We start from the raw sequence: 15,491 nt of genomic DNA on the forward strand, positions 1-15,491 counted from the left end.
ACGTTATGATTTATGTTGTCATTGGTGAAACGAATTATCATTAAAGGACTAGGTTTTCTTCTGCCTGTCCCCCTTTAAATTAGGCCAACATGTTCAGAGGTTGGCCTACCACCAGGGTATTTGTACTCCACTAAGTTAATTTAAAGGGTGACAGGCAGAAGAAAACCTAGGCCTTTAAACATGTATCGGTGGTTCTGTGGTAGAACGCTCACCTCACAGACCCACAGACAGACAGACAGACACGGTGATTGTTAAACATCTCCTAGGGGATGTCCTCTCGGAGAGGTAAAAATTGCGTTAGGAGAATAGAACGTGCCTTACTTTTATAAATTTTGTTACTTATGGCAGAACTTATTGATGCATGTCGTACTTATGGTAATATTAAACAGATTAGTAACAGCATAAGTAAGATAGCAATAAATGAGTATGACACTTAGCAATTTTTTTATAGCTTTTGTGGTTTTTTTGCCGGTTGGTCAGCCTAGAGCTCATTCATAAACACTGAAAATATTTAGCATGAGCGAAAATCTTCCTCTATCGGGAAAAATATGCGTAACATCAACTGCGCAAATGAGAAAACATCACACGGAGTGGTCCAATGATCAGTCAAATTCGGCATATTCGATAATACACAAAAAATGATTGAATTACTTAATCAGAAAATAAAACCTGTTCTTATTTGGCCAAGTAACAGTTAAGTTAAAAGGAACCACCTATGGACTGCTGCATTGTAAAGGATGATAAAATTAGCGAATAAGTAGATTAGTCCATTATGAAAAGGGATAGTAAAGCTAAACCCTAAACAAATTTGAATAAATTTAAAAACTTACTAATAGCTCGTACCGATAGGTCTTCGAGCAAACAAAAAGGCGCGAAACTCGGACCAAATATATCTTCGAGTGAAAAACTAAATTAAATTAAATAAAGTAAGTTTTTAAATTTCTCCAAATTTGTTTAGGGTTTAGCTTTATTATTCCTTTTCATAAGGGACTAATCTACTTATTCGCTAATTTTATCAAGTAACAGTTAGTTTTTTAAACACCTTTATAAAGGCAGACTATATATAGCTGTTTTGTTTACTCTGGATTTTTACTGCTGTAAGATAGCTGTCTGCATGGTACATGTGCAATGCAGTCAGCCAACCTTCAGTGACAAGCAGAATACCGATGTAGTCGGCCTTTAAACGGAATATAACCTGCAAAGCAATCATTATGTAAAACTCCTTCACTTTTTCAAATTTCCCTGTACAGTGATGCCAAACATTTTTAAAGCCAAGAGTGGCCAGAGCTGCAAACGTTGGTGTTCCACACCAAATACAAATACCTGAGGTTATATTCAATTTAAATGTAGATTAGCCTTGTCCCCCAACAAGAGAGTGAGCGAAGGATATCCCAAGTACAATATGGTTGACGTTTCGCTTCCAAATGACGTTATTTCCATATTTATTTAGTGTTACCATATCCAACATAACAATTTTATGTTACTTATGGTGTCTCTGTGAATAAAGGAAAAGGTTAGTAGACAATCGGCGTTTAAATAAAACCTCTTTAAGGAAATCGCCAAGAAGTAATATTTCGGAGAGCCAGGACCCGCAAGTTACTGTTAACATAGTGCTTGTTGAAATAATGGAAACTTTTCACCTGTACGGTATATGCAACAAGTGTTTAATTTTAACTAGGTATCTTTTTTAACATATTAAGGTTTAGCAAAAATACGACGTCACTAGTATAACACACAAATATAAACAAATACTTTAACAAGGAACAATTTTAACGAAAAAAGTTTAAACAAATAAATGTTTGCAAGAAAAAAATAATACACCATTTTAATAATGATATTTTTATTTTTATATATGAAAAGTTCGATACAATTTCGGATGTAATTGTACGAATTATATACACACCAAATGCACACACTCATTTACACTCAAAAATGTGATCCCTAGATCCGCGGGTGCCACACACACCGCCGTTTTACGCTCATAAATCAGGAAAGTGGTGGATTACTGGCGCCCGCATTGTACTTTGGAACAGTAGACATCAGACCGGCTCTGCCAGCGAATGAAGTACGCGTAACTATAGACGACGTGGGGGAAATGTTATCTTAAGCAAGAACAAAGCCTTCACGCGAGTGGAGATGGAGCGTCACGTTTGGCCGAACGCTTAATATGATACAAAACAATATTTTGAACTCGTAAAAATCGTAAACAAAATGTCATCTATACAAAATATGGTGTAACCTCTTAAAGAGATCTATGAAGTAATCTTCGTATTGGCAATTATAACGCGTCCCTCAACCAGTTTGGGTCTTGTTTCCAGCGGCTGCCGTTGTCTCGATCTTGACTGATTCAGCCGTTTTGCTGTCGCCAACTTCCGCCGTTACGGTACTTACGGACTGCGGCATACTTCTGCCTTTATGGTGTTGATGACCGGAAGTGGGTACCCTGACTACTTTCTTTAAGACCTCGCTTCCGTGTCGAGGTTTAACGTCACTGGACGTCATGGCAACGTACTTCTTGTGATTCGTCGACGATCCTTCTGGGTTGCTGCCCTTCTGAGACGTCGTTGCCTTGACGCTGGAAGCGAGGAACTTTTTGGCTTGAAGCGGTTTCAGTACTTTGTGATGTGGCATGGCCGGCGAGAAGGGGACGTAACCGCCGTGTTGGGGAATGTCGTGGGCCTGGTGGTACTGGATGCTGGATTCCATTTGGTGGTTGGGATGGTTCTGAATTGGTCGGAAACCGTGTTCGATGTTGGGCTTACGTTGTCCTGGATTCTGTTGATGCTGCATTTGCATCGCGGCGCGACCAGCAGCGGCGGCGGCGGCGGCCAAGTTGCCCTGGAATGTGCCTCCTCCCTTTAAAATAAAAAAGGTCGTTTTTGTTAATATTTGACTTGTTTAATTATGGAGAATTATTATCAACGAAGTGAAAAATACCTGAAGGGCAATGTTAGGAGGAACAAGCAGTAGAAGAGCGTTTTGAATTATTGGTTGACCAGAAGCCTGAGGTAGTTGAACCTTTACAGGGATGACGTTTCCATTGACGGGAATTGGAATTGGTTGCGGTTGACTGGAAGCCCCCTGCGAGCCTTGATTGTTATTATTGTTGTTGTTGTTGTGATGTTGTTGGTGTTGGAATGGATGGAATTGAGGAAGATTGTGGGGGATATTTTGATTGTCGGGGTATCGGCCTTCTCGGAATGGTCCTTCGATACGGAACGGAAGTCCTTGAGGAAGGTTTATCGTCGGACCCTCGTTGAAATTATGTTGCTGTCCTTGATGATTGAAGTTAGGAGGTGGGCCTTGGTTGAAATTTGGCTGTTGTCCTTGGTTGAAGTTGGGTTGTGGACCTTGGTTGAAGTTGGGTTGTGGACCTTGGTTGAAGTTCGGTTGTGGACCTTGATTGAAGTTGGGTGGTGGACCTTGGTTAAAGTTGGGTTGTGGACCCTGGTTGAAGTTTGGAGGAGGTCCCTGGTTGAAGTTGTTGGGATGTTCCGGGTTGAAGTTGGGCGGAGGGCCTTGAATCGAATCCGCTCCCAAGAAAGGTCCGTGAAAGCCGCCTTCCTGGTTGGGTCCGTTGCCTTGCTGCTCGTTCGAGAAAGGTCCTTCCAAGTTGAAGTTGGTGAAAGACGGAAATGGGGCGCTACCCAAAGACTCCGGTTGGATATTGGGACGATTTTGACCACCTAAATCAGTAAATAATTCGAGTGGGCTCACGATAACCCGTTCCAAAAACCATCACCGTATCCGTCACCAGCGTTCTTACCCTGATGATGGCCGGGAGGTGGACCCCTAATTAAGATAGCGCCTGGAGGTGGACGAGCACCACCACCATTGCCGCCGCCGCCACCTCCTTGTTGTCCGAAGAATGGCATAAAGACAGTCCTGAGGAAAACCTCTTGAGGTTCTGATCCGGATGTCTCCATGGGGAAATCGGCGTCGGTAAAGGAATTCCCGCCAAAGTTACCGCCTCCGCTGACGAAACTTTCGGAGTGGCCGCCGCCTCCGAAGAGTCCACCCAATGGGTTGAAATTTCCAATGTTGGAAAACAACCATTGTTGACCGTGACCTTGGGTTGCTAGTAGAATAACCAAAGGCAAAGCCGCCTATTACACAGCAACAAATAGAAAAGAAAAAAAAAGAAATTAGACGCTTTAATCGAATTACTCCAAATAAACCATACATATCCGTGTAAATTATAAACCATGAAAACCAAAAGTAGAATTTGGTGCCATACGAAACGATACTAGACGCGCGTGCTGGAGCCAGAATTAGGAAGCGACCGAGCGAATCGCGAGAGTGAAATTGATACTTTTAAGGCCTTGTCGGATACAGATGAAGAACATTTTATACGTTCTCAATTGGTATTTATCGGTTTTATCCTTTTGTTATTATATCAACCAGAGCCAGATGTGGAATAGAAATCATCGCGTCACGCGTGGCTTACGAAACGAAATCCACAAGCGGTCAGTACAGCCCCTCATGCAACTTCAAGTATGTCCATTAAAGATCGGCCCGTGAAATTATATTTTAAGTTTCACCCGCGTAAATTAGCTCCTTAGTAAAGTCACGAAAGCGTTCGAGCCAGCGTTACATTTAATCGATTCGAGTTCGCCCGAGAAAGCCATTTGGAATCTGTTTTAATTTGCAACCCAAATCTAGGGCGCCGCTTTATTAGAATAGAACGGATTAAAATATAGAGATATAGAAAATAGGCGCTTCAATAAATGTAGCTCTCTTTTTATATCCTCCCTTACGCGCATGCGTGAGCGACTGAATAAAATAGTCACGTGTTAAAGTTAGTTTTATTAATTTTGTGGGGCTAAAGTTGATAGCGCGCGCATTTTTACCTCTCCGAGGGGACTTTGTACCCTAGGAGGGGTTATACAACCACCGTGTCTGTCTGTCTGTCTGTGGGTCTGTCTGTCAGGCCTGCGAACGCGTTCGCATTTTCGGAGCAAAGGGTAATCACTGCGTACGCAGTTTCTTAGAATCAGGGAAAAGGTTTTTCCAAAAGCGCCCTATTTTTGTCATTGGGTGTAGTATAATTTTTTAATCGGCCGGGATTCGAACCCGAGCCCTCTTGAACGACAGGTGAGCGTTCTACCGCAGAACCACGGATACAATTACGCTTCAATGAAAATTAAAAACTCTTCCGAGGAGAGGTATATTTTGGCTTGCCAACTTGTTTCTCTTTCAGAAGGCGCGTGCGAAATTGAACGAGCCTTCCTTTATTAAAATATCTAGGAGCAACAAACACAGCACCCCACACAAGGAGAACGCAACCTATCAAAAGTGGTGCATTTTCTTGCCTACAGTTTTCATTGGTTAGACGCTTTAGCACCTGCTGCCGTCGGAAGGGGAAAATTCGAAAATGGTCTTCCCCCTTTCCGTAAAACGTTCAGCGTAAAGGTTCGTCCAATGAAATTTGTACACAACACTGCTTTAGCCTTTAGCGTGTTTAAATGCTAGCCGCATTCACCTCGTGCTTGTTGCTCCTAGGTAGTAAAATATTAAGCAGCGCGCGCTTTACAAGCATTTCCTGGCTCTCTGTATTACTAATTCTAGGCAAATCGCTGAACAGCTTTTATTTAAGCGTCTATTCTCAGTTTCGGGTACCGAAATTTTTGTTTTATCAATCCACGGTAAACGTCTTTCAAATAGTAGTGTCAAAAGTATATTATATAACTCTTAGGATATGAATATTTATCACCTATACTGATAAAGTTGCGCGTACGAAACGTGTACCTTTGCAGCTTCCTGTTGATTTCTCAAACGTTCGTTTCGGAAGAAATTGTTTCTTGGTTAAATACGTCATATACTATGACTTACTTAAACTATTAGGAAGGGGGAAAATATGGTCTATAAATAACTGTATATATGTTTACATATTCAGGTGGAGTAATTAGGGCGGTAAATATTGAGTCGTGAAGCGCTGTACGCTTCCGCGGTTTGGCGGGAAAATTGTTTCCATTGAAAATGTCCTCGAGCCTGCGAAAGTACATCTAACGTTTCGATAACCTATATGGTCGCTTCTCCGCGGTAGCCTATACGCCTGTCTAATATAGTTAATCTGTTAAAGAAAGACCAGAGGGGTCAGGTACGATAATTGGTTTGCCATCTTCTCGTTCTTGAACTTGACGGAACTAGTTTCTCGCGATGATGGTGAATTGGGGAGGGGGGGTTGAAGGAATGTCCTAGAATTTATATCTTCTGACTGCGGGGCTACTAATTTTCAATCTTCCTGACACAAATTACCCGAGAGAGACTTCGTTTGAAGGAAGTTTTTATCGTAAGTCAGAGCCGCTGCTGGCTAGAACAGAACGTTTGAAGAAGATTCGTTGCCACCGACCTTTCTTCTTTCTAGGTCACGAACGCGAATCTTTTGATCCAGGAGTTGTTGAACCTCTTACGGGTAATAAAAACACCCCGCGTCCACCCCCACCCTAACGCTGCTATTTTTACGCAACTTGGACTTAATTTGCAGTTTACCGTCATATTTTAGCAACCTTGAACGAAGACAGTCGTAACCCGGGGGTTCAACGAGTTCGCGAGACCTACTAAAAATTCCGACGTTTCTTACAACTTCTACTCGCTTGTTTTCAACAAACGTAACGGCTGGATGAGGACCTTCTGAGGGCCTAAGTACTTTGGTGCCTAATTCGAAATATAAATAATTGGAAAATAATTTTTCTACCTTTTTTTTTATTTGCAAAGTCTTTATTTTGCATAATGGTTAATCTAGCCCTAAACGCGGGATTTACTCTTATCCTCACTATTTCAGTGAAATCATTACGAAACCGGTATTTGAACGAATGTTTTCTTAAGAGAAATTGTCGCTTTGGTTTAAGAGAGGAAATCATCTCTTTTAACGGAGGTAATTTGCGTGTCACGCGATACTTCAATCTCGATTTTGGCATTTGCCCCCCTAAGTTAATGAGATTCCATTATTATCCTACTGTCTCGCGTTATACTGATTGGGTTCACGAACTCATATTACGGTGCAAAAATTATACAAACAAACCCTTGACACTCATCGTAAAAGTATATTATTATAATGTACGGGAATGGAAAAATCAACATGCAAAAAGCGAAATAAAATACGAAACCAACGACGATCAAAAAACAAAAGATATGTTAAGCCACCCCTTCTAAACGTGAACAATTGCGTACAATTTAATCTCCGTTACAAGTTCCTCCTAGACGTTTTCAAGAAAGTGGCTTAATCTATATTGGAAAGACAATACTTTTTATAACTAAAATAGTATGGTCTATCCAAACATTTTGTCTTACGGAAAAACGTTGTTAAACAAGCAGTGGCGTAGTTTGTACCGTGGGAGGAAATAATTTTGAAAGTTTTTACAACTTACTTATCAGAGTCTAAGCCAGATTTTATAAACCTCAACTGAAATGCGTCATATCAATAAAAATTTACATATTAACCCACAATATATTAGTTAGGTTTTTAACTATATTTTAATTGTTTTCTCCCTATTTTGAAACTCTTTTTTCACAAATTACGCCACTTATAAAAACCTTATACTACCATAGAAACCACCACAGAAGAAAACCAATAGGCCCTTCAATAAAACATCTTCAAGGAAATTGCCAAAAAGTAATATTTCCTAAAGCGAGGACCTACAAGTTACTGTTTATTTGGTGCTTGTGGAAATAATGGAAACTTTGAAACTGTAAACAGTATGTCGTGTGTTTGCTAAGCTTTAATACGTCAAAAAAAGCTGCACCGCACAGGTGAAAAGTTTTCATTATTTCAACAAACACCAAATAAACAGTAATTTTCGAGTCCTGGCTCTCGGAAATATTACTTTTTGGCGATTTCCTTGAAGATGTTTTATTGAAGGGCCTATTGCAAATTGAGCACGTTGCTACGTAAAGGCACTCGTTTTTAACATTGGACTTATAGTAACCACAGTCGATTCAACTACGTTGGAATCGTTTCGAAGCGATTTCTAAATGCGTGGTTTCGAACTTTTGCACCGTTTGACATGACATCGAAATCAAGATTTGAGGACGCAATTGTAATAATCCTCGATAAACGAGTGCCTTTTCGTAGCGGTACACGCGATATTAATCCACAGGGTATCCAAAAGTGGCTGGACAACGGACGCCGCGAAGAAAGCGTATCGATAAAATAACTTACGCGAATCATCATGTCTTTCTCTCGATGCGATCCGATGTACCTGCTAAACAACTATGATGCTAAATTGGTCCGCGATGGCCGGTTTAATAGTGGCGACCATCTTGATTTCTCCCGAAAGTGGGACGCAAATTTTCCCTTCTCCAATGAGGTACTTTCTTCGCTCCTCACGCGCAGTCAAGCCTCCCCCCATCTCGACGAAGGAGGCCAGCTCGAGAAATCCCCAAAAAAAAACTCACCCAAGGGGGGGGGGATTGCCAATCCCCCTTCCAAAAAAATCCCGACTCGAAAACCCATTCAGACGTTTACAACCCTTTCGACCAAGCGCGAGGATTGGACCATTTAGAAAGAAATATTTTCATTTCCCTCTAGAATCGCCTCATCAACTAATACCTGCTTCTATTTAACGCGCTTTTTTTTCCACGGGGATCCGAAGAAAAAAAGGTTACGCCCCCCCTCTCAATTAAATTTACGTTTGAAAGTTTGCGAATTCTTCGTATAACTTGGCCTAGTGTTGCGGGCGGTGATGAGGGTTTCTTCTCGAGTGGTGACCCCGAAGTAGGCCGATCAAAAAGCGTTTTCCCTCTCTTCTGCTCGATTGAGGCAGAAAAATAAACTTTTGTCGCAATTATCTCTCGGTCAAGTTCAATGATTTTTATCTTATTTGCGTGATACGCGTGGGGGCGAAACCGATTTGAATCGATCATCGACGGAGAGTCGGAGGGGATTGAAAAGTAGCGAGACCCAGTTTATGGTGGTAGCTCACGAAGCGCAGTTTCGATGAATCTCTCGTCGACATACAGATTGGCTATTTAAGAACGTAGAAGCGTATTGTTTAAGACAAACGATTTAATCTTATAATAATTATAGTTATTAACTTAAACATTGACCATTGTTACTCTCGTTTCGTAATTAGCATAATCGTTACATTAGGCCTCGATGCAAACAGGATATGATTTCCGAACGTTATTTAAATTCAGTCACTTAATATTCAAATAGGTTGTATCAAATTTTATCAATGTAAATTTCGACACTTCCCGCGTCAAATTTATTTAAATTCAGTAACTTAATGTTAAAATACAATAAGTGTATAATTTGAACAATGTAAATTTCGACACTTCCCGCGTCAAATTTATTTAAATTCAGTAACTTAATGTTAAAATACAATAAGTGTATAATTTGAACAATGTAAATTTCGACACTTCCCGCGTTAAATTTATTTAAACTTAGTCACTTCCAATACGTTAAATCTAAAATTTGACGAATGTAAACAATGGTCATGTTAAATGTATGGTAAATTTTATAACTATTTACGTCTACGTAATTTTAATAATAAATATTCTGAAATTCAACATAATCTATAAACGTTTATCGCGCACTGAATGAGTAAAAAATTACAATATAGTGAGCATTTAAATCCGTCAGGAATACGTTAAGTTTTCACCCTGATAAGGCCCTAGATTAAAAATATAATTAGATTTATAAACCCTAAAATTAAGTACGAAAATGACTTTGAAGACGGGTTTTAAGGGAATGTATACCAAATTAGATAAACTACGCGCATCACTAGGTTTTTACCGGTATACGTATCTATAATCAAAAGCTTCTGCTACATAATTTATACAATTCAGGAAAACGTTAGGGGTTTGAAACAACCATTTGGTTGGCGGTAATGATAAAACCGCGAGATTAATATAAATAAAAATTAGGTATTATTTATAGACTATAAGGAATTTCAACAAAGGGTGCTGTTAGATAAATACAATTTCTTTTGTTTGAGCCGTTATCTTAAGGTAATAATGCACCTGCAGATTATTTCTAAATTTACAATTTTTATCCGATGGGTGTACATTTTTAGTTTGTGAGAAAATTACGCGCAATATGTGGCTTATCAAATACAAAAGCCTTAGGTAATTTAAAAATTTAATTTGTTTTCCAAAATAGAATAGTTCCAGTTAATTCCAAAACCTTATTCGATAAATTAACATCTCCTGTCGAGCGGATGAAAATCGCTTGTTTATTTATATCTGCCGGTTAACCGGCCCCGCGAATTCTTACTTCACGCAGAGTGGGTATTTCTAGATTTAAATATTAATAAAAACATAACTATACTAAATCCTTTTTATGTTTGAAAATTTTGTTTATTTTAGCTACCAGCTAAAGTGAACGAACTCATTTTCTGACGCTACTATTCAATGATAAACCATAATTAATAAAGTTATTTTAAAATTTGACAGATAAAATCGCGAATGAAATCATTTTTAAATTTTCGAAGGTAGCACCCGAAGATGATTAGAAATATTCTTAACAACCAATGAGCATTTATAAATATAAACGTATATATCCTAAATTAAGTTTTGACAGTATAATATTATTAAAGCTTAATAATTATGTCAGTTATAATAGAAGTAAAATACAGTTAATGGCTTCATAAATTCATAATTATTATTAAATTGAGGAATTAAATTCCCGTTATATATTTAAGGAGTAAAATTCGCGTCTCCAAATTCAAATCGAGAAATTAAATTCCCGTTTTTAATTTAAGGAGTATAATTAACATCTTCAAATTCAAAAATATTAATTAAATTCTTGTTTTTAACTTAAGGAGTAAAATTTGCGTCTTCAAATTCAAATTGATGAATTAAATTCTTGTTTTTAATTTAAGGAGTAAAATTTGCGTCTTCAAATTCAAATTGATGAATTAAATTCTTGTTTTTAATTTAAGGAGTAAAATTAACGTCTCCAAATTCAAATTGAGGAATTAAATTCCCGTTATATATTTAAGGAGTAAAATTAACGTCTCCAAATTCAAATCGAGAAATTAAATTCCCGTTTTTAATTTAAGGAGTATAATTAACGTCTTCAAATTCAAAAATATTAATTAAATTCTTGTTTTTAACTTAAGGAGTAAAATTTGCGTCTTCAAATTCAAATTGATGAATTAAATTCTTGTTTTTAATTTAAGGAGTAAAATTAACGTCTCCAAATTCAAATCGAGGAATTAAATTCCCGTTATATATTTAAGGAGTAAAATTAACGTCTCCAAATTCAAATCGAGAAATTAAATTCCCGTTTTTAATTTAAGGAGTAAAATTAACGTCTCCAAATTCAAATCGAGAAATTAAATTCCCGTTTTTAATTTAAGGAGTAAAATTTGCGTCTTCAAATTCAAATTGATGAATTAAATTCTTGTTTTTAATTTAAGGAGTTGAATTAACGTCTTCAAATTCAAATTTATGAATTAAATTCTTGTTTTTAATTTAAGGAGTAAAATTTGCGTCTTCAAATTCAAATCGATGAATTAAATTCCCGTTTTCAATTTAAGGAGTAAAATTCGCGTCTTCAAATTCAAATTAAAGAATTAAATTATCGTTTAAGTATAAATTAATGAATTAAATAGCCCTCTTCAAATTTAAACTAAATAATTAAATAAGCATTTTAAAATTTAAATTAACGAATTATATTCGCATTTTAAAATTTAAATGAACGAATTAAATTCGTTGATTCAAAATTAAAATTAAGGAATTAAGCAGACCCAAATATGGCATTAAATAAGAAAGATAAAATTTCACCCTTAATTCCCTAATTTATAAAATCGAAAATTTAAGTGCATATATTTGGTTTTATTTTCCAATTATGATAACGAGTAGGGTGTTGTTATCAGAAGGTGAACCGAAAACATAAGCCGAAGACGTCGGGGGGGGGGGCAGGGAGAGATAAAATTGGGTCCAGATTTAAAACCGGGTTTCCAGATCTTAAAAAGAAAATATCTTCGACAGGAAAAGTAATTTTAAATCGGTACGTTGCTTTGTGGAAAGCGAGGGGGGGGGGGAGAGCTCCACGCAAAATATAATTTGGACGATACACTCTTATGCTCGAATAATTTGAGGATTAAGAAAGGAATTAGATTTACTTGGACCCATTTAAGTCACTCTTCAAGCGTTTGTTTTGTAAAGCACCGGACCACGTTCTCTTCTGGGGGGAGACTGTCACGCGCCGGAATTTCACAAAAATTAGCTTGAAAAAATGCCCTTATTTTAGATTACTTTAATTTTAAAAAAAATTTAGACGCAAAAATTTATAACTTGTTTGTAAAAGGTTTTCAATTTTAAATTTAGTCGCTTTTAGCCAGTTGAGTTTATGCATTGGTCACTTTTTCACTGTTCAAAATTCAACAATTTGTATTATCCAAATGAACAGTGGCGTAAGTTGCGTAACTAAGGTATCTGGGGTCCGATCGAGAAACTGGTTTCGGGTCCCCCATTATCATAGAGCAATTTTGTTTTCCTAGAATCTTTCGGTCCTTTACTCTTCGTTATTTAACTGCAACTACAACTGAAGGAAATATTTCACTAAACCAAAACTCCAATACTTTCTTAAAATATAATACGTCAAAAGATTACATCAGTTGTTGAATGGTAAAAATAGATGAAAAATATTGATGAAAATCATGAAATACAAGAAAAACATGTACAAGATAGGAGAAGAAAATAAGGATTCTTTTTAAAATCATGTGTAGCATTAATATTTTTTAAACACGTATTATACGCATCTTAAAGGGAGTATAAGTTCTTCAGGAATTTGGGGCAATACATAATTCCCTCCCCTCATTTTTCTAACCACGTGTTATACGTAGTGGTTTTTGAGGAATTATCCCACTAAAAGTATTCCCGCTTTGATTATGCTTTATCATATCTACTAGAACGCCTTTCGTGAATCTAAAACCACGTGCCTCATTATTAATAAATTATATTTGAATAAATATCCAAACTATAAAGAAAATAATTAATTTATAGCTCGGATATTGTTGTTTATATATAATTAAGGGTGCATTTAAAACAGAAATACTAAATATGAAAGAATAAAGGTTTCAAGTGAGAAAACCTCTTCGGAGCGGGCACGCTTCCTCTGGTAGAAGAATTGGGTGTTTCTACTCTCGTTCTAGACTAGCGCCATGAGCGAGAAAAGAGAGAAGCTATGGCGTACCCTACCAAACAAGAAGGGTTCTACTCCCTTTAAGTTTTGGTTGACAAAGGTTTATCTTCTAGACAAACTTTAAAAGTGATCAGTTATATATATTAATGTCAACAAACTCTTTGAAAAAAACCACTTAAATATGACCTTATAAACGCGTATAAATCAACCGCATTAAACAAAAACATGAAAACTATTTCTATGGGAAAAAAGTATCGAGAATGACCTTGAAAAAGGTCAAGACGACGTGTCCAAAAAAGGAACAGCTTTTTTTCTTTAAAATTGGAAAAATGAAACGATTTTTGGCCCGTGAAAAGGGGCCCCCGGGGGCCTTTAAATTGTTCGGGTTCAGTTCACGTTTAAAGTTCGGAATGTGATGTTGATGTTGGGCTTTTTAAAAGTCATAAAAAATCGCGGCTTTTTTTAAATCTATCTTGCCAGCGAAAGAAGGTCATCAGAAACCTCCTTCACTCCATTCCAGAGTTCGTGACCCACTGCGCGGAGACGAGCGCTTTCCCTACGCCATCATTCGGAAAAGTGTTGCTTGATCAGATTAAACGCCCTTCTGTGTGGGCGATGTGCTTCCAAAATAAAGATTTCACGGTTCGTAGCGAGACAAGCGCGAGATGGATTTGCAGAAAACCCCGATTTGCAATGAACAGTTTGAAATCGCTTTGAATTTTCTTTTTATAGGACAGCGTATATCTATTTCACGAATACGATTTATGTAATAAAAACCGAAGGGTTGCGTACTTACAAAATTTAATTATTTAATTAAAATAATTAATTCCTTGAATTTCGTTACTGTAAAGAAGAATACTGCGAAATCTTGGACGAATAATTACTGGACCCCAAACCAAATAGCGCGCTTGGTACTTTTACGGCAGCGCCGCTTGAAGCGCCGTTGCGTCAAGTATTGGAAAGATTTCTATCCAAATACTAAACACGTACCCAATGTTAGCGAACGACGTTAGGCCTAGCGTTCTTAGCTCGTCAAAGCTTACACCTTTTTGAATAGGCATTTTTAAATTTATAATCTATTTAAACCTTCATACAAACTATATATGCAACAACATTAAAGCGAACTTCCTATTTAAATAAATTAAATCATTACCCTTTCATTTTTATTCCAATACAATTATTACTGAATAATCTAAAGCCTATTAAAATTCCAAAATCCTCACTTCTATTAAAAACAGCGGAGCAGACGACGGAATGCGGGTCATCTGACAGTTGTACGCATACACATGAGCTTTGATGAAGCCCCACAGAAAAGGTCCATCGGTCTGAGGTCTGGGGACCTTGGAGACCAAGGAACTTGACCATTCCTTCCAATCTATCTTCGTTGGAACGCAGCATTAAGATACTCCACAGCAGATCGTGTTTGATATGGGGGCGCACCGTCATGTTGGAACCAAAGACGTCCATAGTGGGTCAGAGGAATGTCTTCCAAAGCATCCGCAACTTCATTCTGAACAGAGCTAAGTTCTGCCGTACAAAGCACAAAAGCATTAACGACCAAATTTTCGATTTACAGATTTTGGTTTTATTTCACCTTATTTTATACGGTAAATTCAATTTTGAACTAATTTTCGAATTAAAAATTTTTGTTCTTAGAGAGAGTCAAATCAAGACGCATTTTCTTTCGCGTTTTAAGACATAAATAGTCCAACAAATACGTGGTAAAAAGCATTTTTTAATGATATTTCTGAAATATCGTTTGGCCTGTAAATTGTTTAGTACCAGAATATAATTTGAGTTGAAAAATCCAAGTCTACTATATAAACTTGAAAGAAGTAAGTTGGGGTATCTTAAGGCAAAGAAAGTTTGAATTTCGCGGGTTTTCTCCATATTTTGGTTTTGGTCGTTAATGCTTTTGTGCTTTGCACGGCAGAAACTGTAGTTCTTCCCATTTAGACGATTTGGCCGAACAAAATGTCAATGACTCAATCCCCGGCCAGACCCACCCACACATTCAACCGAAATTGAACTTGGTTGTGGTGAGGATATCCCCATCGAGGATTCACATTGCTCCACATGTTCATGTTTTGGTCGTTAAAAGGTTCATCAATCGAAAACGATCACTCATCGGTCACTAGAAAAGATCCAAAAAGGTCAAGGTTTGCTTATCTAGTTACAAAAGTCAAATCTACGATCCATATCTCCGTCACGAAGAGCTGGTTGTAGTGTTGCTCGGCATGGATGGAAGTTATGTCTGTGAATGGTCCTCCAGACCCACGTGGCTCCTTGACAAACCTAGGTCTGCACTTGCACTTCTAATACTTGCTTGAGAATATACAACGAAGTAGGTTAATTAGGACATTTCTTCTTCGTTGATGTTTTGGCGACCAGCTCCTCG

General features: G+C 37.6%; 1 protein-coding gene across 3 annotated transcripts; it reads right to left on the reverse strand.

Annotated features, from left to right (window-relative positions):
• Positions 1-1,900: 1,900 nt before the first annotated feature.
• On the reverse strand, positions 1,901-14,779 carry LOC149923047 (uncharacterized). Of its 3 annotated transcripts, XM_090163268.1 has the most exons (5): positions 14,688-14,779; positions 14,317-14,620; positions 3,767-4,106; positions 2,938-3,686; positions 1,901-2,856 (listed from the first exon to the last, which is right to left on the reverse strand). In XM_090163268.1, exons 2-5 carry the CDS (start codon positions 14,356-14,358, stop codon positions 2,293-2,295), a joined length of 1,695 nt encoding a protein of 564 aa, XP_090019394.1. In that variant the 5' UTR covers positions 14,359-14,620; positions 14,688-14,779; the 3' UTR covers positions 1,901-2,292. The 3 variants fall into 3 exon arrangements, with proteins under 3 accessions (XP_090019394.1, XP_090019393.1, XP_090019395.1); XM_090163267.1 differs by having other exon boundaries at positions 14,317-14,771; XM_090163269.1 differs by lacking the exons at positions 14,317-14,620; positions 14,688-14,779 and adding an exon at positions 8,162-8,198.
• Positions 14,780-15,491: the final 712 nt, after the last annotated feature.

Source organism: Leiobunum rupestre, chromosome 11 (genome assembly GCF_980474605.1).
Source record: "Leiobunum rupestre chromosome 11, qqLeiRupe1.1.hap1, whole genome shotgun sequence".
Taxonomy (NCBI): domain Eukaryota; kingdom Metazoa; phylum Arthropoda; class Arachnida; order Opiliones; family Sclerosomatidae; genus Leiobunum; species Leiobunum rupestre.